Here is a 27210-nt window from a genome sequence, read left to right as displayed (position 1 = left end):
GAGAGCTCCATGACCTAACCTGCAAAAATACCAATATGTTCCCACTCTCCCCAAATAGGTACTCGATTTCTACCTTGAGATTTTCAGACACTTTAGATCAAATTACGAACAAAGTTCTCCGAAAAGTCGAAAGGAAAATATTATCATATTTTCCCGAAAATTCGTGACTTTTCGAATGAAAGTTGGCAACGTCTAATGGCTCTTAAGGCGTTTTTTCTGAGAACAGCAGAATAGTTCGCAGATCGTTTTGGACTATCTATCTGGCCATCGCATCGCTTCAATAAGACCTTCCACTTCCCATCCCTTGTCCGGCTGACTTTGATGTTTTCATCACGGCCGGGCCAATGGGCGTTTCACCTTCGTTCCTGCGTCCGCTCTTACGAAACGAGCAGTCATCGGCTGATGAACCTCGTTCAGATGAAATGCGTACCACTCGATTGACTCCGCAAACGAATGGACATCAAAGCGATGAAGCAAGCGACGAAATTTTTGGCAAATAAATCAAAAATAGGTCTTGTGGTCGGGGTCGGACTTTCTCATTTCTTCGGTATGAATTTGTTTAGCCGTGGCTAGAGTTCCTTTAAATTGGACTACATTTTGCGTTTAGGAATAATAATCTCTGGCTCAGTTTAGAAACAACGTTTGCATAATTAGTTTCCCGATACACATAAGTGTTTTTATAAATAAACCAAAAATTGTAGTTCCCAACCGCAAAATGTTGTCCAATTGAGGGTTAGGACACAAGGAATTTGTACCATTAGTTTCTTGAAGCACACAGGTGTTTTTATACCTAAGCCAGAAATTGTAGTTCCCGCAATCGCAAAATGTCCAGTTGAGAGTTAGGACACAAGGAATTCATTTCTGATTGACTCCCGTTTTGCGGGCCTCCAACACGAAAAAACCTTACATTATCTCTTATTACAAATATTATAAACTTAAACAGACCGAGGAATTAGGGTACGCAAGGAAAAAAACGGAATGGAGTAGAGGAATTTGGGAAATCGTTAATCAAAGATTACGAAGAACGTTCTTAGAGTGTTATCTTTTTATTCCTTGAGCCTACTGATCTTGACTTTGCCATCGTAACGGCGTAACGCATATATCCTCGCCAGGTCCGCACGATGACCCCAATCTACCGCTTTCATAAAATCTCGAGAAAAAGGACCGTAAATTGCGTCTCCATTATCAATCGGGGAGGGGGGGGGGCAAATCTCGGGGACAAAAGTTCCCGGAGCCTCGGTGCCCCACGGCCCGGATTTCCCGGTAAAAAATGAGCCGATACCGCCACCGAAGCTCGAGATCCCGGCTGGAAGATACGGCCCTGACGCATCGCAGCTGGGAAAACCGCGAGAGAAAAGGATGGAAAATGGACCGGGGGAGGGGGGAGTTCCGACCGCAACGACCGGGGGTTGTTGCAACACAAAAAGATTGGAGCGCCACCACTGCCTCCGCCGCAGTGCCCTGATACGCGGATGTAACGTCCGCCACGTTGTGGGGTGAGGAAATTGGGCGATTTTCCTACTGGGGTACTGAATTAAGTTGTAGCGATTGCAATTTTTGAGTACGAAATGGGGTTGAATGTTTATAAAACGGGGGGAGCCCAAATCAAAATCGGTAAGCTGCAAGAAAGTAGACTCAACATTTTTCCAAAAACGTTAGTATGACGTTAGGTGGGGTGAGGAAGTCGGACGGTTTTCCTACGGAGTACCGGATTTAGTTGTAGAAGCTGGGATTTTGGAATACGGAATGGGGATGAATGTTTATAAGAGAATCGGGAAGCTGCAAGAAAGTAGGCTCAAAATTGTTCCCTAAACTTTAGTGACGTTACGTGGGGTGAGGAAGTTGGACGGTTTTCCTACGGGGTACCCGATTTAGTCGTAGAGACTGGGAGTTTTGAATAATGGGGTTGAATGTTAACGAAACTGAGGAGAGCCCAAATCAAAATCGGGAAGCCGCAAGAAAGTATATAGGCTCAAAATTTTCCCCGAAACGTTGGTAACTAAAAATGTTTCCGTCGCGTGGGAATCCTGAGGTGGTCCCTTGAATCAAATAACATAAAATTTCCGGTTTTTCAATCCTCCAAATGGGATACAAATTTGGCATTGCCGCGCCAAGTGCTACACAAATCTGAAACCGCACGATACGGCAAGCACGAAATGGGCTCATATCTGAAACGGATATGTTAGCAGTGTATCAGAGCAGTATGAATAGGGCAGGGCACCTCTCATCTCCTGACTGTTGCCGGAATGAAAAAATAAAAAATTCTCGCGAGAGTGGTGGGTTAGGGGTGGGTTACGAAGGGGGTTGATGGTGGAGTTTTTACAGCGTTGCATACTTAACTGGAGTCTAAGTAGAGCAACTCAATTTATAGCAGAATTTAATGGGTGAAAGGGTTTACCAAACTATTACAAAATTGGACTGGGACATTTATTTCCCTTTCATCCTCAGCTGCCGTACCAACACGCTTAAACATTAATTCTTTGTCAGAAATGGAAAAGAAAAAGAAAACATTTCTACACGTGGGTAGAAAAAAAGCAACCCCTCGTTCTGCTCTAGTAACAGTCAGCAACAGGCCCGTCGGGATACTTAATTTATAACCCTCTGTATAGGATTATTGTATACTATTCCCTGGTCGCCTAATCGATTATATGAAGGAGCGCAAGCAAATCCACAGAAACCATCGAGATTCGAAAATTTTCCTCTTATGTGCCTCACAAGAAACATTGTGTACAACGGAGTTGTGCACTATTCTCAAGTTACCTGATCGAGGATTTGAAGGAGCCTCATAAGTAAATCCACAAAGACCATCGAGCTGTTTTCCCTCTCACATATTCCACACTTGAAACCTTGTATACAGTTACATCGCAGGATTTTCTCTGGTTGCTTTCTCAAGAGTTTGAAGGAACATCACAAGTAAATACACAGAAATAATCAAGCTTCGTGATTTCTTCTCTAACAAACCCTGCGAAAAACCTTAAATACAGGGAAATTGTAGACTTTTTTGTTGTTGCCTAATCGAGGATGTGAAGGAGAATCACAAGCAGATCCACAGTAACCATTAAGCAGCTGTATAATTTTCCCTCTCACGTACCCTACGAGAAACCTTGTAGACAGAAAGATAGTAAACTTTTCTGTGGTTGCATACCCGAGGAATTGAAAGAGAATCGCAAAGAAATCCATAGAAACTATTGAGCATCGCATTTTTCCTCTCACGTTGCCCGCGAGAAACATTGTGCACATGGAAACAGTATACTATTCTCTAATTGCCTACTTGAGGATTTGAAGGAGCATTACAAGTAAATCCACAATAACCATCAAGTTTCGTAATATTTCCTCTCACGAACCCTACAAGAGCCAGAAACATTGTAGACCCTCTACTAGTTGCCTATTTGAGGATTTGAAGGAGCATAATAAGCAAATCCACAGAAATTATCAAGCTGTGTAACTTTTTCCCTCACGAAACCCTTAAGAAACTTTGCATATAGAGACAATGTAGACTTTTCACCGGTTGTCTACTCAAGTACTTGAAGGCGCATCACAAGTAAATCCTCAGTAACCATCAAGCCTTGAAATTTTTCCTCTCGCATCCCATAGAGACCCGACAACGGTGTCCTCCACTCGTCTTCCGCTCGAAGGGATGTCGTGCACCATATTAGCTCGACATTAAAAAAAGAGCGAGCCTTCGCGGCTGGGGCGCGGGCGGTGGAGGAGGGGGGGGGTGTGTATCGCCACCCGAGGTGAAAACCTGAAGGTGAATCATTACTGACCTATAATTTAATGAAAGCCCGGTCGGAGGACGAGGAATCGAGGAGGCTAGTCCATTTTTTCCTCCTTTTTCTTGACACTCTCGCCCGTTCCGTCCCGTGCCCTCCTCTTCGGCATCGCACCGTCCGCTCGCGAGTGCGGATCACACCGGGAGATTTCCCGCGGCGAATCCGAGTCAAGATGAACGGCGGACACACACGGAACTTCGCTCCCGTCGAGCGTCGACAGTGCTTCTTGGCTATGGAGAAATGTCGTATCAACATTTAGACGTTGTCGGATTTCTCCCGAAGAAAAGTTCATCCTTAAGTCGCATTTTTTGTGCAAATTTTCGTGAAATGTCTGCATAGTACGCAGCGAATCCCTTAAAATTTTCAAAGGAATTCGCACAAGAAGGCAGAGAATTTTACAATTCCTGTTCTTTTAGATAATCATCGTATTATTTAACGTTACCATGTAAAATTAATGCATTTGTTTAGTTTTAGTTTTAAGCCACGTAGATAGATACAAGGAAATACTTGTAGTAGTTACATTATATATTTAAATAAAATTCCTTCAAAAAAAATTTCGTGAAATGTCTGTAAACTACGAAGCGAATCCCTTAAAATTTTCAAAGGAATTCGCACAAACACTCTCCTATCAAAAATGAAATTGCCCCCAGTTAAATATGGAAATAGCTGATTCGGCTCGGTTCCTTTCTGCTAGACGCGGTCCGGTTATGTAAATTTTTCCTCAACAATTTCAAATGCTTTTTGTTTAATTGCCAATACGTTTTTCTGAAAAATCGGGGAAAATATTCAAAAGTTACCCTGAAAATTCGGGTTTTCCTTCAAGGCACACGGAGAAAAAAACCTCGTGCGTGGGACCCGAAGTTTAGGTCGTATGGATATCTGAAGTTTTCAGATTGAGCGTCTGAACATTTTCGGTCTAGCTGTCGAAGTTCGGATCACACACCTGAAACTTCAGTTACATCTGAAGTACTTCAGATGTAAGAACCGAAGTTTTTCGGATGTGAGAACCGAAGTACTTCAGATGAAAGAACTGAAGTTTCAGATGTGTAATCCGAACCGCGACAGTTAGACCTAAAGGGTACAGATGCTCAATTTGAAAACTTCAGAGATCCACATGACCTAAACCTCGGATCCCACACACGAAGTTTTTTTCTCCGTGCAATTTGGCAAAGTCTGAAGGCTCATACGGCGTTCTTCTTTAGTACGGCAGAGTGAGCGCCCTGCGAAAGTCTCGAAGAATGGCAGTAAGGTCGAAGTAGAAAGGCTGAGTGTTGGATCAAGTCTGATGCGGTCGAGCTTTCATTCCCAAATGTTATTTTCAAAGCAATTGAACTTGGATAAACATTAAACGACTGTTTTCTTAAAATTTTGGTTCCATTGTTTCATTTTTTGTTAAAAATTACACTGAAAGAAAAATTATAGCAAATATTAGAGATATGGTAAATTCTATTTAATGTCTTTTTGATTTTGCAAAGTGATACCATACACTGGAAAAAAAAACACATTGGATCTAGAGTCCAGACTCTTAAAAACATCGACAAGAAAAAATATTCTTGATTCAGTCGGATTTTTGCTTAAATCAAGAACCAAGCCTCTTAATTTGAGCGGATTTCCTTTTGATTTAAGCTTAAATCTGATTGAATCAAGAGTCCTTTTTCTTGTCAATGTTTTCAAGAGTCTGGACTCAAGATCCAATGTGTTTTTTTTTTTTTTTTTTTTTTTTTTTTTTTTTTTTTTTTTTTTTTTCCAGTGTGGACATTAAACGATGCCTCAACTATACAAAATTATGAAAATCAATTAGGAAGACCTGTAGCATGACACGAATCACGGCAATTCCAATTATTCCCAAACCTTAGCATCTCATTCAGTCAGTTCAGCCCATCATTCCAACATTCTCACGCACTGAGAAGAGCCTAGCGATCAGAGGAAGTCTGAACGGGGTAGCCGGCGCTCGAGCGGCGCACCAATTCAAAATGCAGTAAGTATCGAATATCGCCGACAGCGAGGGCCTCTCGCTGACAATGCAACGAGGAGCCTGGATTAATGGCTCAACCTGCACCGACCGTGCATCAACAACCATCTCCACAGCTCCGTTTCCGAAAAACGATGTCTAATTGATTAAAATGACTACTTCGTAAACGGTCGCACAGGAAGGGCCGCTGCCTGGAGCGGAAACCTCAATTTGTCACACGCGACGATTGAAATAAAAGTCGATTAATCAAAGAATTAAGACTGAAAACGCGGCTCGGAATTGGATCGGATCGAACATAATTAGTTTCCCCGTGTGACAGTGCTCCCGGGCCCGGAGGAATTTCAAGGAACATTTACCCCGCGCGCGGCGGTTCGGTGGCGCGGTGCACCCCTGCTTCGGGGTTGTTTCTCTTTCATGCTCCGTGCTCCGTGTAATCCGGATGCCCACCTCAAAGCCTCGCTTTCGTTGACAAAAGGGCGTGGATCTACCCTTACATGAGCCTTGAAAAGCATTGATTTGTGCAGGTAACGGGGCTCATCTTAAAATGTAAATTACGCTCTTAGGGTGGAAGGGCTACGGAGGAACTCCCACCGATTCGGAGTGGTAATCTGCCGTGCTAAGGAAGAACGCCGTATGAACATTCGAGAGTTGCCAAATTTCCTTCGATAAAATGTATATTTTTTAGAAAAGTTATGAATTTTTTACCTTTAAATTTTCTGAATCTTTAGGTAAAATTGTTAACTATATTGTCTGAAGAATTGGGAGGAAAATATTCATAAATTTACCAGGAAATTCGCGTTTCATGAAAGGAAATTTGGCAACGTCTGAAGGTTTATACGGCGTTTTCCCTTAGCATGGCAGTAATCTTCGACTGTTGCTCCGCCTTTGACGGTGCATCAAAAGTCGCTTCGAAGAAAGGCCGGAGTTATGAATTGTTACGAGGCTCACGACTTTTTAATCCGGAGGCTCGTATGTACTCGCTTTTGAGTGATGATTCGGAGTCTTTTCTATTTTTCACCGATGAAAATAGGATTTATAGTTTGAGGTTACCGGTAGCGACCGCAGGACCATTAAGGATGTATTAAATCAACATTATCCTATCATTTCCGCTGTAGACGGGGGAGGGGAGGTTCGAATGGAACGCCGGTTGAGTTGGTACCCTTTGGTATACGGTACACAATTTTTACTATAATTTTTCTTTTCGTTTCTTTTTCTGGGGATTTAGAATCTTAAAATGATTAGCTCGGTGTGACTTCACGGACAGACTAAAGGGGTAGTCTGACAGATAGGGTTGATGCTGGTGCCTGTAAGTCGCAAGATGCTTTCTTGATCAACGTTTCCATTGAAAGCTGCCATCTAAAATACGTAAACTTGTGTTGAAAAAATTATGGCAGGATGTTTTTATTTCCTGAAATACACGCGTTTACTTTAAATTGAAAACTCTGCTTTGAAAGTGACGTCAAAGAAAGTCATATTTTCAAACTGGTATTCCGTAGAGACATTTCGATATATGCTGTCAAATTAGCTATAAGTCATGCACTTTAATATGAGGTTCAATAGAATATTCTTGTGCAAATTCTCCATCCTTGTTCTCACTTACGAGACGAACATGTACCTATCTCCTCCTCAAAAAGCCTGGAACATGAAACGTTATTTAGCTGTTTCAATCTGAATTGTTACAGAAGTAATAACTTCCTGGTTTGACGACGTATTTCAAAGGGACTTTACATAGCTCTTCCTTCCACGTAGTATCAGTGTACTTTTATATGAAACACGTTCTTGCTACTATTACGTTTTCTCTAATGGCACCGTGCTCTTTGTACGGAAAGAGAGTGAGGATAATTCGATTTCTTCAGCTTTGACCCTATTTCAAGGCAAAAGCTGTGAAGGCTTTGAAGTAATCATTACATTTGTGGTCGGAAATGACCTCCGACGTATGAACTTGTCACCTACACATCGTGCTAGGGAAGAACGTTGTATGAGAATTTCGATGTTGTCCAATGTCCCTCAATAAGGAGGAGATTTAAATGTATTTTTGAGGAAATGCAAGTAAATTTTTCACATCCATAAAGTGAAAAATCGACATTTTTGGTATTTGTGATCATATTTCTCATTAAAATTTTGAAATATCTAAAGTGAAACTTGCAATAAAATTTGTCAAAAAATTTAGTGTACAAAATTTACAGGCGCGTCGAAAAATTTGTGCTGTACTAAATTGTATTTGGTAACGCTATTTCCATACTTCCTCGTGTTTCTTTCTGAAGTCAAAGTACTCGTATCCTTGTTTTAAACACTTCCTAATGTTATTCTAACTTTATTTGAGCATTTACGAATCAAATCCCAATCAAACGAAGTTATAACCCAACAGAACCTAATTGGCAAAAAAGAGAGAAAAAAAAAAAAAAAAAAAAAAAAAAAAAAAAAAAACCTCTCACACCTGGAACACATAAAAAGCCTAAGTTTCTTTAGTGCTCTGTTCTCTCGCGCTAAAGAGGAACACCGCATAAACATTCGAACATTGCAAAATTTCTCCCATTATAAATGATTTTTTTTCCAAAGCAAAATTTGAGCTTCTTTGGTTGACTTTTTGGTGGATTTTCCTCGCAACGAAATGCAGGGTTCCCGAAAATTTCGAGATAAAATCCTGACAATTTGTCTAAAAAATAATAATTTCGCCGCGGGAAAAATCAGACAGCGGTCAATTGCACATACGGCGTTTTCGCTCAGCCCGGCAGTTTCGCAGTGGGGCGTTTGGCCCACCTTGACCGTTCGGACGATTCCCGAACCGTGAGATTGATCTGGCGATTAGCGCAACACGGCGAAACCGATGTTGGACCATCGATCCCACTCGCTACATGGGCTTCGCGAGACGAAAACATGTGTTTCGCGATTTTGGCCCGTGTATCCGCTCGCCAACTTCCCTTATCGGGAGCTGCCATCGATGGATGCACCGCGAGCCAAAATCACTTCAAAACCATCAACTTCTACGACGGGATGTCCGGGTTACCTGGATCAGACATCTTCTTGGAACTAACTAATTTCCATTTTGAGCAGAGGCGATTCTTGAGAGTTGACAACAGTGGCGTGGCGTGCTTTGCAATGTATCGATTGTTATGCCATTTAAACCTATGGAAAAGGATCGATAGACAGAGTGTTCGCAGCGACCACCTTAATAATCGATTCTTTACCATAGGTTTAAATAGCAGAACAATCGATACATCGCAATTTACGCCACGCCACTGGTTGACAACATTGTTTTACCTCTATTGAACAGTATGTAAAATAATCGATTCTTGGTAAGGCGGGTTGCTTCAACTAAAATCGATATTTACAATGAATATATATGGAGGAAAAACAATGTTGCCAACTTGCGAAATCGCCACTGGGTGCGAGGTGAAAGAGTGACGCTGATTATTATATGAGGCAAAAGAAAAATGTGGTCTAATGACCCACAATACGAGGTCTGTTAGATCGGTGCACGACGTTTGCGCACACTTTTCGTACCGATAACGTTTGCGCACAAAATTCCGAATTTTCATTTGCGCACAGTTTTACCGATAACGTTTGCGCACACTGCACTATGTGGCAACGCTGCATTATACGGAGCATATTTATACGCACGCATTGTTTAAAACCGAACAGAGGGGGCGAGTAAACGAGTGATGAAACAGAAGTGAGTGAGTTTGAGAGTGTGTGTGAGGTGCTTATTTCCACATGAATTATGTAAAAAATAGTTAAATTAATTGAATAAATAGTATTGGCTATACTTACAGATTTTTGGTTTTACTTTCGCCGGAAGAAAATGCCATCGTCAGAGTCGTCTGAACTGGAGCCAATAGTATTCTCAGGATGGCTGGTGGGTGGTTCATGAAAGGAAATACTCTCGCCGGAAGAAAATGCCATCGTCAGAGTCGTCTTTTTTCTAGCGCGATAACTGGACTGTGAAAGGGACGGTAGGTCAGAAAATGTTACCTTTTTTGAATTCTCAACCTCATGGCGTATCAATTTCAATGGTGGTTCATTTAGATTTTCGGTTGCTTTTCTCTTCAGACTGGTTCTTATAAGCTGCAGCTCGATTTCTTTATCACTTGGTGGAGCATGTTGCGGTCTGTGTTCCTTGTTGGTCGTTTCAAGCAAAGTAGTCATCGGTACATCTGTTTTGATCGTAGCCCGGCACTCTTTTTTCGAACACCGCCAATGTATATTTTTTTTTTTAACGCGAAATTGTCGGAATTTATAGCCTTCGACTAGTATCATTGGTTTGCCTTTATTGCTTCTCATTATCTGAAAGCCCGTATCAGAACTCATTTTATTAAATTTTAACTGAAATACACTCACACACACTTGCGAATAAAGGAATAAAAACGGTTTAAAATATGCTGTCAAACAACTCACGATTATTAAAAACGATTATTATCATTAAAACTGTTTAAAACTCGAGCTAAAACACGTTAAAAAGTTGCACATTAAAACAATTTAAAATTCGGCACTGTGTTGACAGCAACGGTCCGCAGGTTACTGAGTTACTCCTTTCCAGACACACCTCTTCCTCCTTTTGTCGTGGACCTTCCTTATCACAACACGATAATGCACCTCGCCGACAATAACAAACCCGGGCCCGGTGTCCGGGTGATTCGCGTTGCGTAGGTGCAGCGTTGCCACATAGTGCAGTGTGCGCAAACGTTATCGGTAAAACTGTGCGCAAATGAAAATTCGGAATTTTGTGCGCAACCGTTATCGGTACGAAAAGTGTGCGCAAGTGTCGTGCAGCCTGTTAGATTAGAAACCGGATTTTTTTCATAACTAGCCTACAATGCGTCCAAATTAGGTTTTCTTGAGCTTTCCTGATAGCTGAAAATATACTTGAGATCGCTACGTTCACAGATTTTGTTTATTTTGATCAATGTTTGTTCTGTGTCATCTTGAATACGAGTAAGTCAGGTGCGTTTTGCGATTTTCATCATGCGATCACTGATAGAGCAAAGATTCAACATATATAAATTTTGTTTTAAACTCGGTATACCTTGTACCGAAACTTTTGGTATATGCTAAGTAAAGTTTACCAGATCATTGTATGAGATGTTACCGCTGTTTTGAATGGGTTAAACGATTCAAAACTGGTCAGGAGTTCGTCAAAGATGAGGAGCATGGGAATCGACCCTCAACGGCAACTGACATTTGTCACGTGGAAGAAATGCGGGCAAAAGTGCTCGAAAACGGTCGTTTCGAGCTTGTTGAACAGAGTAATATTTCTGAAGGCTCTGTACATACAATTTTGATAGAATATGTAGACACGCATCGAGTTTCAGGTACACTTGCCCCTTGATTGTTGTCCGTTGAACGAAAATCCAACCATATGTCAATTTCCCTTTAGCTGCTTGAACGTCCTAACAGTGATCCTACATTTTTGGATAGGATAATTTTCGGTGACAATACTTTAGTGTACGGCTGAGTAGAATCAAATAAGTTTTGCTCTTGGAGCCATCGTTTTTTAAAAAAGTGACTTTAGTTATTTTAAAACTTCAGCATGTTTTCTGAAGTCCTCATACTCTTGGAAAGTCGATTTTAATAGTGGTCAATCTTCGTTTTCAACAGAAATTTTTTTTTGGCCTCTTTTATCACTGGAAGTTAAATTTTTTGTCCGTACCGTAGACCAACTAAACAGGCTTGTTTTCCTATCAATACGTGCGATAATAATACCGTTTTAAGTTTTTTTGCACTCATAGAGCTGTATTCTTGTAGAAGAATAAAACAAAATATCCTTCAAAGTTTTTACTTTCAAAATTTAGCCCCCAAATTGCTCTAAAGTCCGATTTCTAGAATTTTGAGCCATCATTTTTCTCCTAAAAAAGCCAGGAAATGTAATTAAACGCTTAATTTTAATTAATTTCTTTAGAACTAACTTAGAAGATGCGGTAGACAACTTTTTTAAAGAATTTCTACAGGTTTGTTCTTTTTAAAGCTACAAATTGTACAATTTTTTACTGGTCTACGGTACGGACAAACGGGCTACGGTAAGGACGAAGAGGCATTCGTAAATATTACTGTATGCAAGGGCCGAATTATAAAGAACTGAAATTCATTGGGGAATAAACTGCTAAGTTATAGCATAGCTTATAAGTGCCACTTTTATAAATAATTACAGGCAATACAGGTAAAAAGAGTAAGTAAATCAGTTTTTCAAAAATAATGAACTGCTTTTATTTTAAAGTAAACGCATTAAATAATTAGGAACAAATCTTAGAAGCTGAGTTCTTAAAACAAGCTTGACAACGTTAGAACGTTTTAGGTGCACTTTTACAAAATAAGAAAGAAAACAAAAAGGTAAATTTATCGAAAATGTGGTCACAAATCACCTTAAATAAATATTTAAAGGACAATAAGAAAAAGATAAGTTAGATATTAACGAATAAATATTAAACGAATAAATTGCTATGAACTTCAGACGAAAAAGAGGACTCAAAGTTCTAAAAGAAAAAATGAAAAAAGTAAAAAGATGGCGATCCTTATGCAATCATCGAAAAAAAAGCCTCCTTCTTCTAAGTCGCGTCGTACTAAAAAAAAATGCGTCTCTCTTTTTTTTTTAAATTCCAAATTTTGGTGATAGATAAAATAAAGTAAAGTGGGATGATCTATCAAACAGCGCACCGATTTTTGGATGACTTTCGCATTTTGTCCGTACTTACCGTAGACCCGGCCGCATCGCGCGTCAGCTACGGGCTACAGTACCGGACGGCTACGGGCTACGGTACGGACGGCTACGGTGCGGACAAATCGTGTGATTATTGGCAACGGTGCTCGGGCATATTCGCGCATGTGGTTGAAATTCTGGATTTGAGGTTAAGATATCAGAGCGTATCCAAAAATACCAAAATTCGAGAGTTTGAAGTGATTTATGCATTAAAAAGGTAGGTATACGGTAAGGACATCCTAGATGGTCGTTAAACCTAGAAACTCATAAAAAACGGTCAAAATTTACTATTTCATTGCGGTTTTTTTTCCTCTGCTCGACATCAGCGTGTGATAGTCACGATAACGCAAAAAAAGTAAACAAAGTTCATAAGTGCTGCACTCTAACGGACGAAATGATGCTGAAAAAAGGGGGCTACGGTACAGGACGCGAATTCCGCAGACAAGTCTGCTTGACGCAAAGACGGTCAATATTTTCACTTATTTGGATGAATATAACGGAAAATAATAAGTTAGGTACAAGTTGAGTGTGAATTTACAGCAGAAGTGGAAGTATTTAGATGCAAGATGATGGTTATGAAGCGTTAAAGTTGCGCACTTGAGTCGCAGACAGGCTACGGTACAGGACATTTCAGCTGTTTAGGGCCAAAATTCTGATATTAAATGGCAAAAACTGCTTAAAGCGATGTTGGGACCTGATTAAGCGTAAAATTTTGAACAAATTTAAAAAAAAAAATTTCAGATTTTTCCATTTTGAAGGGCTAAAAAGTCGGGAGACATGGTAGAGCAAAACTTATTTGATTCTACTCGGCTACGATATGGAGACGAAACTCCAATCGTCCTTGTGGGTTGAAAAATGTAGTGCAAGACCGAAAAAAGAGAGACAAGCCACATACCAACGAAGCTAATTAGGATTTTTCAAACTTGTGAACGTAGCGTTCTTAAGTATATTTTCAGCTATCAGAAAAGCTCAAGAAAACGTAATTTGGACGCATTGTGGGCTAGTTATGACCAAAATCCGGTTTCTAATCTAACAGACCTCGTACATAGCATGGAAAAATAGTTTGATTATGTTAACCGAAAGATCGTCATTTCCCTCCCGAAAGAACGTGACTCTATTTCATTCTTGTCTTTTTCCTCGCAAATTGCCCAGGTCAATCTTGGACATCTCTAACTGGTTTTTTCACTGAGTTTTCCTCAGATTCCACGCGAAAACCAGAAAAATTTTGGACAAAAATTTATTGTATTATTTGCAATTTATTGTTGACAATTATTATTACCAGTCGCACTCACTGGGAACCTAATTTTATCCAGGATGAGTTTTCTCGAAAATAGCACACGATTGGCCGTAAAGCTATGAAAGTTGATCGTGATAAAGTATGTAATTAAAGCTCCCGAAGTGATACAAGCTAATAAAACCACGTTTTCAGTCATTTTGTACCTACGTCTGCTTACAACATCCGCCATTTTTGGGCATTAAAAGCTCTACAAAACTCAAGATAAAGAAACCAATCAAAAGCCGCACAAGCTGTCAGCTGGCTCAGCTTCTTATATCCAATTTGAGTTTTCTGTAAAATAACACAAGATTGGGCGTCAAACTATGTTAACGCGTCGAAATAATTGATGTGAGAAAAGTTTCCGGTGCAATGTGCAAATAAAACCAGTCAGTTTTAAAGTCATTTGGTATAATTATACATTCGTTCGCTAAGTCCGCCATTTTTGAATGTTACGAGCTCCATGAAGCTCAAGATTGAGCAGCCAATCAAAAGCAGCCCCCTAACACATGGCGATTGACCAATATACAAAGTCGAAAAAATTCATTTGAGTAAAGCTCCTGGTACAATGTGCGAAAAAAAAAAGGTCCGCCATTTTTAAGTTTTACGAGCTCTATGAAGGTCAAGACTGAGGAACCAATCAAAAGCAACCCTCTAATACATGGCGATTTTCCGGTCCAATGTGCAAATAAAACCACATTTGAAGTCATTCGGTATTTACTTCTGCTTATCAAGTGCGCCATTTTCGAGTTTTAAGAGTTCTATGAAGTTCAAGATTGAGAGCCAATCAAGAGCAGCTCCCTAATACATTACATGGCGATTGACCAATAGCGATTATAAAAAGAAGAATAATTTTATTTATCATTTTACTTCTTTTTATTTTATCCATTAATTCCTTCTCTACATGAAGTTCTACAGGATGGTGGCGCTGGGGATACCGACTTAAGCGGGCTGAGCTCCACATTCATTTCGCTATTCGTGACGCGAGTATTAGGGGAGCAGGAATGAGTAGCAGGTAATGCGATTCGCATTGGACGCCGCAAACCCGCCCAAGATCTCGAGCTACTACGTTGAGCGCCGATTGCGAGCCACTTTATGTCGATTGAGCCAGGTATGCCCCGTCTCGATGTATATATCGTCAAATTGGATCCGGATACTGTTGAGCGGCAGCAGGTCGCGTCGTCACATCGCGCCATACGTTGATCCTCTTATTCCTCCGCACCTCTAAACTAACAGTTCATGAATCGTTACCATCAATAGGTATCCAAATTCCGACTCACTCTCCTTGATAACATTTAAAGTTTATTTCTTGCTTAAAAACCATTTCATAATGGAGATGTTGCTTGTGTGAGGAATTTGCGATTTGACTATTGATTCTTAAGTACAAGTTCGCGAGAAACGCGATGGTGCCATTAGTTTTCTCTGAAATCAACTCCCAAGCTTAAAAAAAAGTTCTCAAGTTGAGTCCAAAATGGAGGGGATATCCCACGCTATCCTGAGAGTCCACCTCTATATTAAGACGAACTCTCAATGCAAAGATAGGGAGCAAAAACATTAGCAGTGATGCCGCGTTTTCAGTTTTAGAGTCCCCAAATAAAGTAGCAGCCGTGTCAATGTATTTGCTCCCTATCTTTGCATGGAGAATTTGTCTTGATGTAGAGGTGGACTCTCAGCATAGCGTGGGATATCCCCTTCATTTTGGCCTCAACTTGAGAGCTTTTTAAGAGCTTGGAAATTGATTTCAGAGAAAACCAGTGACACCATCGTGTTTCTTGCAAACTTTTACGTAAGAATCAACAGTCAAATCGCAAATTCCTCACACATGCAACATCTCCATCAGCACTAAAATTAAATTTAATACAGCCACACTTTTCTGGGGGACAAAGTTATCAATCTCCTTTCTATTGATCCCAAAATTTCGAAGAGACTGCTGTTTGTCCAACGCGAGTCCAGCTCTTATTTTGGTAGTCGAACATTGGTAAATATTTAAAAGTAGAAAATTAAAAAAAAAAAAAATTGAACTTTATGTCTCGCTTGAAAACCATCTCATAATTAGCAAAACTGCATTATGATTGAGCACGTTTTCATCTTTTTGGGGTACACTGAAAAAAAAACTAAATGTAGAATTTACCAGCGGCGTGGCGTAAAGGATCGATTATCGTTTCTCGCCATTTGAAGTTATGGTAAAGAATCTATTACCAAGGTGTTCGCTGCAAGGACCCTGATAATCGATTTTTTTTCATAGGTTTGAGTGGCGAATCAATCGATATATCGCAAAGCACGCCACGCCACTGGAATTTACCATTCCTTCACGCTGTATTTTACACAGCTTGAATTCAAAATCGAGTTTGCCAGAGGAATAGTTACCTGTACCAACATACAGTAATGTTTACCTTTTGTCTGGCAGAATTGACTCTGAATTTACGCGGTGTGAAATACAGCGTGGAGGAATGGTAAATTTTACCAATCTGGTTTTTTTTTCAGTGTAAAGTAATCACCCGTCCCGAGAAATCTTCAACTGATCTCAAGCTTTCGAATCGGCTGTTCATCTACAAAGCGCATATATGATCTTATATTATTCTACCTCTCCTTCTCTATCGCTAATTATTGTTAAATATCTTCTTTTCATCTATCTATTGATTTAATGTATTTAAGTGCTGTTTTGTACCTGTTTTTCCTCCATTTAAATCCATTAAAAAAATCGATTTCACGGGAGGCAAAGAATCATAAAGAGTTGATTGTTTTAGACATTTAAATAGAGAAAATATAGTGTTGCCTGACTTTCAAAAATCACCACTGCTCCGTCAGGTTCTGAAAATTCCATTTCTATTTTACACTTGCGAGGAAGCCGGAGGCACTTCTTTCCGAGAAGCTCGAAGTCATCAGGGGCGTAGACACGCAACATTTTTCCATGTCCCGCTAATGACAAAAATATACTCGCTATCATGACCGGTCTAAAAATATTTTTGGCGAGTCTAGTCCTCAGGTTCTCCCTCGGCGGCTGGGTCCCTCACAAAATATTTATATTAAGAATAATAATAGAGGCCACGGCTGGTTTGTGACGCGAGACAGACGCATTGAAACAGACAATCCTGCCGCCGTGACGAATGCTAATAGTAATTAGAACTGGTTTTGAACATGTCTGGCCGTGAAAACAAGCTGACCCTAGGCCTCAGGCCTCCCCTTTCTATTTTGAACATCCCTGCGATGTACCTACGAAATGTCATACTAAAAAGAAATGAAATTATAATTTTTGCCTCTGGTCGACGCGATATTTTTCCTGTGCTGAGGGAGAGAGCCGATAAAGCATGCGGAGGCTGCCAAGTTTTCCTCAAAATAAAAATTATTTTATAAAAAATTGTGAATGCATAAGTCATCGAGATTCTCAGATACACTAAGAAGATCATTGAATTGCAAATTGAATATTGCCGAATTGAATATATATCTATTCTGAACATTTTCACAAAATCTCGGGCAATCGTCGGTTGTTTTCCTCCGATCTCGAAATTCTAATATTTTGCTAATTTTCGACGAGACGAAGCTTAAAGTATGAGGGTTCTTTTCGGAATCCTGGATCTTTTGGATGATGTAGTGATTTTTAGCATCTTAATAAAAATGGTTTTCCAAAATTTCACCGCAATTAATGAGATACAAAATTTTTACATTACCATTAATTTTGACGAGAAACACGTGGATGAGAATAACATTCGAGGAAAGTAGTTAAATAGTTTGATCCAAGTTTACGATCAAAATATCGAAAAATCAAAAGCTTCTTATTGACAAAATATAAAACTTTGAACAGCAACGAAATCTGACAAACCGCCTTGATACTTGACAAAATTCTGGATTACGCACCATTGGTTTTCGACTCATTGAATTACAAAACCACGGTTGGTTTATGACGATGCAAGATTTCCTAGCACATTTTTAATTTTTTGCAGGGTAACCAATCAAAACTCATAGGCAAAATGTCGTGAAAATAATCTTCGCCTCTTAAAAATATTCCACGTCTTGCTCGCAAAAATGCACGGTAACATTTTCTTTAAAAAAAAAGTAAGTGAAAACTTTTGAAAAACCACATTCCAGATCCGTATTTTCGTAGATGTCGATGCGTGAAGAAGTCGCTCAAAAAGCGCTCAACAAGAAGAGGATACATTTGAGGCAAGAAAAATCTTACTTCCCACAGAAATCGTTTGACCTTTTTCCGCCAAAAAACTTGAAAATTTGTTAACATATTTAAATTTTCCGCATGGCAAGTAACGAGCCAATTATATCTGTAAGCAACGAAGTAGGGACAAATCAAAGCTAACCCAGCCTCTTTGCCAGCGGCGTGGCGTGAATTGCGATATATCGATTGTTATGCCATTTGAACCTATGGTAAAGAATCGATTATTAAGGCGTTCGCTGCGAACACCATGATTATCGATCCTTTTCTGTAGGTTTAAATGGCATAACCATCGATATACCGCAAAGCAAGCCACGCCGCTGCTCTTTGCATCCCTCTAGTCCTCCTGATTCCATTGCACACACACAGATACCTTGTTTGTTGTTAATAGCCTCCTTCTTTCTTCTTATTCTTTAAGTGCACTTGTTATTTGAGTTCGTTACAATCGCGAGAAATTGATGGAAAACAAAGAAGGTCAAAGGTTCGAAAGGTGGCTCAACATTTACATAGCCGTGAAGGAAACACGACTGCAATGACTGCATATTCTTAAGTGGGTCAGCAACATTTTATTACTCTTACTTATTCATTTTCCTTATCAATTAAGATTTCGAGCGGAGAGAAGGTATTACGACTCCGCTTTAATTGTTGCCCCCGAGATTACGATTTCCATTTTTTCTGATCGCTAATTTCACGTTGTGCTTTTTTGCTACTTAGTTATTCCCAGGTCACGTTTACCGGCAGCTTTAATTCGGCTATTATGCTTTTTTGCATATATCCAGTAATTCAGTTAAACACTCTCCGGAAAATTGTAATTCATCTGAGGTATTATAATTACGAGAGAGCATAAATCCTGAGCGATAAAATCACGTAGCTGAACGCTGACTGGACCCCCTCCATAATTTTATAGTTTTATGACGGCTTTATACTCATTCCCTTTGACTTTCATGGCCGTCAATGGAGTTAGGGGCCTCGATACCGAACAACTTAAAATTGAGTCATGAAGAAAGGATTGAGTTGTTTGCACCATTGCTCCACTGCAGCAGTGTTTTACGAAAATTGCAGTGCAAGAACCGGCACAAAACGTCAAACCTGTCCGGACCTTCTTTTGTTTACAGTTCAAAAGACGTTGCTCAGGGAAATAAAATGTCAGCTTTTAGTTGACACAGGTCTAGCTCAAAAAATTGTCTTAAAAAATTTATAGATCACACCTGGAAAAGTAACTTAAACCCGTCGCATCTTATTCTGTTATTAAAATAGGATTTGGGTCAGAAATTAAAAAGTGTATAATTGATCAAACCACACAAAAATCCCCCTCTTGAAAAAATGAACTGTATTTTGCAATAAGGTAATAGTATATTCGGCTCATTTTAGAAACAGCGTACGTGCCATTAGTTTCCCAACGCAGATAGATGGTTTTATGGCGGATCCAGATAAATAGTAGCTCATTCTTGCAAAAAGCAGTCAAATTTTCCCTTGAAGAACGGAGGTCAGTTTTCAAGCCCAAAATAAAAACTCTGGCCATGGAAGCCGCACTTACAGGCTTTATGGACATACCATTCGTTCCGGGCCCAGGGGCCGAATGTTCCGCAGTGGCGTAACGGGCGCCCCCGCAGACCCTGCTATACAGGGGGGCCCTGGCGCCTAGGGGGCCCTCGGCCGCCGGAATTTTCTTTCTCTCTCTCTCTCTTTGATGTTCAGCTTTGGTTTAAAACTTTGGGCCTTTACTTATCGAGATGGGGCTTCTTCCTTTGATTTTTATTGTTAGCTTGGGGTTTTTCATAATTTTCTTGGACTGTTCCTAACTTTTTGTTTGCTGGAGGGCCCCTGCCTTCCCATGTCCACTCAATGATTCCTAAATAATTTTCTCTCTTTCGTCACTTTTCGAATTTCGGGTTTTGGGAGGCCCAAGAATCTAAAAGCCTTGGGGGCCTTTTGATTCATGGGCCTGGGCTGAGCCCCCGCCTTCCTTTAGATCATTGATCCTTCAGGGGCTCCATTTAATCGGGTACTTTTACGTTTTTATTTTTTTTTTAAATGTATTTATTTGCGCAAACATGCAAGTGAATCAAATTCCACCTCAGAACATAACGTAAAAGTAGGCTAAATCCTGCACATACCATACCTAAAGGTAAAAAGATATAAGCTACTGCCCTTTTGATTTTTTGGTGGTTAAGGCTGATTTTCTCAAAAATTTTCGTGCTGCGGGCCTAAACCATACGGGAAAAAACGGGAAGGGGTGAGGAAGGGAGAGGGGGGGGGGATAATTTTGGAATTTTATCGACATGGGAGGCCCCTAGAAAAAATTTTGCAGGGGGGCCCAGCGGAAGCCCGTTACGCCACTGATGTTCCGGGTTTAGCACCCGTTGCTCTGACCCCTGAACCCGGAGCAGTTGAAGCTACGGCTCCAGCACCCGGAACTTTCATCCTCTGAGCCCGGGACGGGCGGTGTCTCAACTCGGTAGCCTCTAACTATTTTTCCAATAAATTGACAGTTTAAAAAAAAAATTTAAAAAAAATCCATAAAAAAAATCGTCGAGATGGAGAGATGCCACCTTCCGGAGGATCTCTACCATGACAGATGCCTGTGGAGAATAGGCGTCGCAGAGCGCCCTAGCGCGCCGTAAAAGCGGCTCATACATACATATAAAAAATCGTCCAAAAATTATTATACTATGGAAAAAGATGAAAGACGGAGAAACCTCATTAGATGGCAGTTTTTATTCTCGCCACACTGGAGGCTGAAGCTAATTAGCGGTTTAAAAAAATACAGTCTACTCCATCCTGGTTCCGAATTTCACCTAAAAATCGCAAGTATGAATTTAAATTGCTATTTTACAGTTTTCTCTCACGTTGAAGAAGGCTTAAGGCGTCACCCGTTTGCTCCATCCAATAGGTTTCAATAAATATCGAACATCGCGGTAAAGTAGGATAAAGAACACCCTTGTCTATAAAATCAGGATACGGTTTGTTTAGATCAAAACCACACAACGCAACGATTCATTCACAGACTAAATGCTTGTGGATGCTGTCCCTCCCCTCCCCCTCCCCTAACCCCGATGCTCTCCTCGATCAAGATATATTAGCGACCCACGAGCCCCCACAACGTTGCCACTTTGAAGGAAATTCACACATTTTTTCTTTTGATAAACTCAGAACATGACGTCATTTACCATACTTGCGCATACCTCAATAAACTTTAGTCCAGCACGTGGAGAAATTATACTGTCATCACCACTGATTGTCATGATACCAATGGTAATCACCAACACTTTGGACAACGTCCTACTTCAGGGTTTTCAAACTTTGCAATTCGACGCTAAAAGTTGTGTGTGTAAATCTTGTTATTTTCTAGCTTGCTTGAGCCCTGTCACAGGGCGAGAGGCCTCATTGAAAGTCTATAATTGAAATTTAAAAGACCTTTGCCTGGAAAAGTGCATTCAAGAATTTCCGAGAAATCCAGATTAATAACGCTTTAAAGTTTGTCATCCGAAAAATAGGGTCTAAGGAGAAAAAGGCTCATCATTTTCATTTGCCATGCTGGCATTTAAAAATCGTTGTATTGGTGCAAATTTACGCTCTTTTTTGGCTTCTAAATAGAAATACGCTCTTAACTGCTTACTTACTCGATACAGCAGGCTGATAATTGGAATTGATAGAAAAAGCTATAAACAAATAAGATAAAGCGAAAATGGAGTGATATTATTTTTTGAAACAGGTGGTTGTTACAAACAAAGGGGCAAAATGATGGACCGTAACTATAGAGTACGTATTGAGTTGCCATTAGTTAGTCTATTTACTTACCTCCTTTGTCTATTGCAACCACCCATTTCCACCAAAATGAGCGCTCCTTTTTCTCTCCGTCTTCTGAGTCTATGGCTTTGTGCATCAATGCTAATAATCAGCCTACGACAGAGAACTTATTTCTAAATCGAAGAACCGCATCCCGATTTTTTGACTAGTTTTGACAGAAATCATGCCTCTCTCCCTCTCTCTCCGCGGACGATCGCATTACTTAAATTCAACCATGAAAAAACGATTCCGTATCAAATGCATAACTGTATGATTGGCAACACCGGATCGTGATAGCTCACTTATATATTCACACTTTTTATGAGGCAGGCCGGGCGATGTGTCGAAAATCCTCTTGGAGTATGTTCATTAACACTTCCTACCGCCTCGTCCTATCACTATAAATAAAAAAGAAAAAAAAAATCACTATAAATAAAATCCAGAATCACGGTGTGGCAGCGTCCCCCTTTGCCTCCTGTTTTACACAACGAAGCGTTTGACTATTAGATCGAGATAGCGCAAACAAATATGAAACTATAAAAAACTATTCGTTTTAATTTGTGCCCTAATCATCTGAGGGAACTTTTCGTTGGGAGACGGCCATTAGAGCTTTTAAATAAGGCGTATACGGATTCGAAACAGAGAACGCGTTTATTAGCCCGAGAATTTGGTCTAATCATCCTTCCTGATCTTGATTTAATGGCGTGCATTGAAGATCATATCGTTACTGACGGCCACTATCTCGCTCGTATTTTTATGATTTTGAATATTTATGAGGGCGGGTCGTAGAGGGCTTTTCAGCTTCTTGGCATCCTCTCTCCTTTCGCTGTCGATGAGACCGCAGTAGAGATGTTCATTTTAAAATCAAGGAAAGCTTCGGTAATCTTGCTGCTCGGTCGTGACTAATTTGAGGGGGATTTTATAGTTGTTGCCTAAAAAAGTTATATCGCGTGTCATTGAATCAATTCGCCTACCGTGCAATCAACCCACTGTTGTGGTTAATTGGACAGGAGATAAAAATTTAAATGTTAAAATTTTAAAACAGACTAAAAAAAAAAAAAAAAAATCAAGAGTCCAGAATCTTAAGAAATATGACAAGAAAAAATACTCTTGGTTACATCGGATTTTTGCTTGAATCAAGAGCCTCTTAATTTAAGCGGATCTCTTCCTGATTAAAGAGTATTTTCTCTTGTCCAATTGGTCAAGAGTCATGGATTCTGAATACAATAGACGTTTTTTTCCAGTCTCTTTCTTATAACGTCTTTGGCAGTTACTCATTATTTTTCACGATCACTACTTCCAGTTATACTGAAGTTTAAAAAAAAAAAAAGTTCGGATTTCATAACTATACCAACATCCGGAGGGATTCCAGGCTATGAAGTCACTTCCACGGAAAGCGTTTCAAAAGCACCTGGATGAATTCAAAGAGCGTGATGAAATGTCGGCCGAGATTCCTCGGTTTTGAAATCAAAGCAATGCGAGTTCCGTTTTGTGTTTGTGATACATCATTACCTCATCCAGCACAAGAAAATGAATGGTCAGAATAGGTTCACCTCTGTCATTTTCTTTTTGATTGACTAAATTCAAATTTTGTCTCACTCGATTATATATATTGCTTGAGTTGCTAATACGAGGTTTCCAAAATGAATTAGCACTGGTTTGGCTCTTTGATCGAATCTTAATTTTCAGTTTATGACCAACACAAATGTCGTACACCTGGGGTGTGGTCATGCAGTGGCGTAACGGGCTTCCGCTGGGCCCCCCTGCAAAATTTTTTCTAGGGGCCTCCCATGTCGATAAAATTCCAAAATTATCCCCCCCCTCTCCCTTCCTCACCCCTTCCCGTTTTTTCCCGTATGGTTTAGGCCCGCAGCACGAAAATTTTTGAGAAAATCAGCCTTAACCACCAAAAAATCAAAAGGGCAGTAGCTTATATCTTTTTACCTTTAGGTATGGTATGTGCAGGATTTAGCCTACTTTTACGTTATGTTCTGAGGTGGAATTTGATTCACTTGCATGTTTGCGCAAATAAATACATTTAAAAAAAAAATAAAAACGTAAAAGTACCCGATTAAATGGAGCCCCTGAAGGATCAATGATCTAAAGGAAGGCGGGGGCTCAGCCCAGGCCCATGAATCAAAAGGCCCCCAAGGCTTTTAGATTCTTGGGCCTCCCAAAACCCGAAATTCGAAAAGTGACGAAAGAGAGAAAATTATTTAGGAATCATTGAGTGGACATGGGAAGGCAGGGGCCCTCCAGCAAACAAAAAGTTAGGAACAGTCCAAGAAAATTATGAAAAACCCCAAGCTAACAATAAAAATCAAAGGAAGAAGCCCCATCTCGATAAGTAAAGGCCCAAAGTTTTAAACCAAAGCTGAACATCAAAGAGAGAGAGAGAGAAAGAAAATTCCGGCGGCCGAGGGCCCCCTAGGCGCCAGGGCCCCCCTGTATAGCAGGGTCTGCGGGGGCGCCCGTTACGCCACTGTGTGTGGTATACTGTAGTGCTAGGGAAGAACGTTGTATGAACATTCGAGAGTTGTCATATGTCCCCGGATAAAACATGCATTTATGGGGAAAGTTATGCATATTTTTCCTTGAAATTGTCAGGTATTTCAGAGTAAACTGCGAATAACTTGAGGCAAAATGTTCACAATTTTCCCAGGAAATTTGTTTTTTTTTATTGATGGAAATATGGCAACGTATGAGGACTCATACGGCCTTCTTCTTTAACACGGAAGTATAGTTGGACATCATTTTGCAAATTGTAACTAAAACTTCTCGCTTTGTATAGGGAAACTAATTTCACGTAACTTGGCTCTAAACTGAGTCAGAAATTGTAGTCTCTGAAATTGCAGAATTTCATCAAGGTGCGGCGCTGACTCTACGAGCAAGAGATCCCCGGTTTGAATCCCGGCTAGGCGACCTATAGGTTGGGGGATCTCAAACAGCGCTTGTTGGCCTAAGTTGATCATACATCACTGTACAATCAACTCGAGTTTTTTTTTTCCTTTTAGTAAAAATAAAGGAAAACAACCTATTTCCGCGAAGTAACCTCTACAACGGATTCCGGCTACATTGCTTGAAAAGCTAATACAAAGGTCCGTGCATGAAGTAATTACAATTTTAGCCTGGGTTCAATGATATGTATCTCTGTTTCAGATCGGCAACACTGAGTTGGAAGTTACTTGGACAAGAGCGGTTGCAAAGCGCATGCTCGCCCTCATGAACAATGCCATTAGGTCATGGAATTCGACTTTTTCCCCTCGTAATCGGCTTAAATGGTGGCAGTGACCCGTACGCACTCCGTCCGATTGACTCTTTCACTTGTCGCGTTCATCAACAAGCTAATGCGCTCGCGCATTTTCAGGCTTCCAGGTTTTTATGCAGTATTACTTGCCTCGTATAGCGTTGATTTCCTGCGACTTTTTTTTCTCCTCAACAAGTTGCTCATCAATCACCATTAAATAAAAACCGAGATTGTCGGTATCGAAGTCTTTAAAATATACAGGGTGGTCTTAAAGTCCTGCACCACCTTTAAAAACCCAATGTTCTTGCCACTTTTCAGGGTGGCTCCCTTAAAATTTTCGGGGTTCTCGAAAGTCGTTTTTTTTCTACTCATGAAATTTCAAGTCTCTGTCTCAATATGTTCAAAAATTACATGTGTCATCCCTGGTGCTAATGGATCAGGACTTTTGGATCATCCCGCGTTGTCTATGGGCAAAACAGACAAAAAACGAGAAAAATACAGGTTAAAAATCAACTCACCAAGATCCAAGCCATGACAAACGTCAAGGAAGAGCAGAAGAAGTATCCATAGGCAAAAGAAAGTCCTCCACATTTCTGATGTCATGAGGGATGAAGGTAATCCAAGTCACAACCGACGGTCCGTCATAATTGACTCCCGATTGAAATCGGGCACAATCCCGCGCAAGGAAAATCGAACTTTTCTTCCACAAGGTTTAACTTGTTGTGGCACACATCACATCACTCCCGAAAGCCACTTTCAACATAAACTGGAGCCGATTTTGGTGAGTTGAAATTGAAGTTCAACCCATAAAACACTAATTATTTTCACCGGGGGAAGTGCTCTATTTGAACCACGGGATTTTCATTGATATTTTCTTTCAATACCTCGGAAAATTTATTTAGAGAAACAACAATTAAAAGGAGGCCAGCATAAGAAACAATTATGACGCAACTAAAATCACATTACGTCCTAAAAAAATGAAGAGGGGGAGTTGTGTCGATATCACCAAAATTTTCATTCACATTCATTATTTCAGTAGCACATGTTAATCACGTTGTGGGTACTTGACGTAAGCAAGGTAACGTAATAAACTTAAGGAAATGCAAATCTTGCTCACGGGAGGCATTGATATTCTCACGTAACGAGAAGCGCCTCACTTATTTCAGGGGGACAATTTTGAAAACTGTTACGATGGGTGTCGAAAAATGACATCGGACGCCTTTATTAATAAAACGTGAAATAACGTAAACCAAGTAACGTAATATATGGAAGGAAACGTAAATCCTGCTTACGGGAAACCACTGACATTCCCACGCGGCGAAAACGGTCACACTAGAATCGGGTAAACATTCGATCTGTAATTCGACTTTTCGATTTCGGCCAATTCCATCGGATGCTTTCAATTCCACACCGTAACGTAACAAACGTGAGGAAACTTTAATCCTGGCAACAGGGAAACAATAGCACTTCCATGCGGCGAAAACGGTCACATTAGAATCGGGCAAACATTCGATCTTGACTCATCTTGCGATTCAACCGTTACGATCATCGGTTGCTTTTAATTCCACACCGTAACGTAATAAACGTATGGAAACTCCAATTCTGACAGCGGGAAAACAATAACACTTCCACGCGGCGAAAACGGCCACACTAGAATCGGGCGAGCACTCGATCTCGACAAATTCGACTGTTACAGTCGGTTTCAAAATATTCCATCGGATTCTTTTAATTCCACACCGTAACGTAATAAACGTAAGGAAACCTCAATCCTGACACCGGGAAAACAACACTCCCACGCGGCGAAAACGGGCACACCAATTTCCCGGCGAACTTACGTAAAAACTCACGCACACTCAAGATCGGGCCGCGCGGCGATGGTCCGACCCCTTCGACGTGCCGGCGCTTACTGACTGGCGGCGCGGCCTCGCGCGGCGTCGAGTGGCAGTCGCGGGGCGCTCGCGGCTCGCGGGAAGGTGAGAGGAGGACGCGCGCGGGATGAATCAACGTAGCGCGCGGGAACTGATGCGACGCGCGAAGAGAGACGGACACCTGCGGCGGGGGCGCGGGAGGGGGAGGGGGGCTACGGAGGCAGAAATTACCCTCCGCGGTGCCGGGTTCAAACTGTAGCGTCACGATACGCTCCCCCCGGGACGCTCTTGTCGACCGGGAACGGGATGCCTGCCTCCGAGTCAAGGGGTAAGCCGTGGATACAATGAAAGGTGAAAAGAAAGAAGGAAGAAATGAAAAAATTTGTGCGTGGCACGAGTGAGCTGTGATAAAAAACATTCCAGACAAATTTC

General features: G+C 40.7%; 1 protein-coding gene across 1 annotated transcript in view; it reads right to left on the bottom strand.

Annotated features, from left to right (window-relative positions):
* Window positions 1-26827, bottom strand: part of LOC109042988 (discoidin domain-containing receptor 2) — a 217899-nt gene extending 191072 nt beyond the window's left edge. Inside the window, exon 1 of the mRNA XM_019059994.2 lies at window positions 25429-26827. Coding sequence (XP_018915539.2) covers window positions 25429-25513 — 85 coding nt within the window. The 5' untranslated portion in view covers window positions 25514-26827. The remainder of the gene's footprint in view (window positions 1-25428) is intronic.
* Window positions 26828-27210: the final 383 nt, after the last annotated feature.

The sequence above is a fragment of the Bemisia tabaci genome, chromosome 6 (genome assembly GCF_918797505.1).
Source record: "Bemisia tabaci chromosome 6, PGI_BMITA_v3".
NCBI classification, from domain to species: Eukaryota; Metazoa; Arthropoda; class Insecta; order Hemiptera; family Aleyrodidae; genus Bemisia; species Bemisia tabaci.
This window is presented reverse-complemented; position numbering and strand designations above follow the sequence as displayed.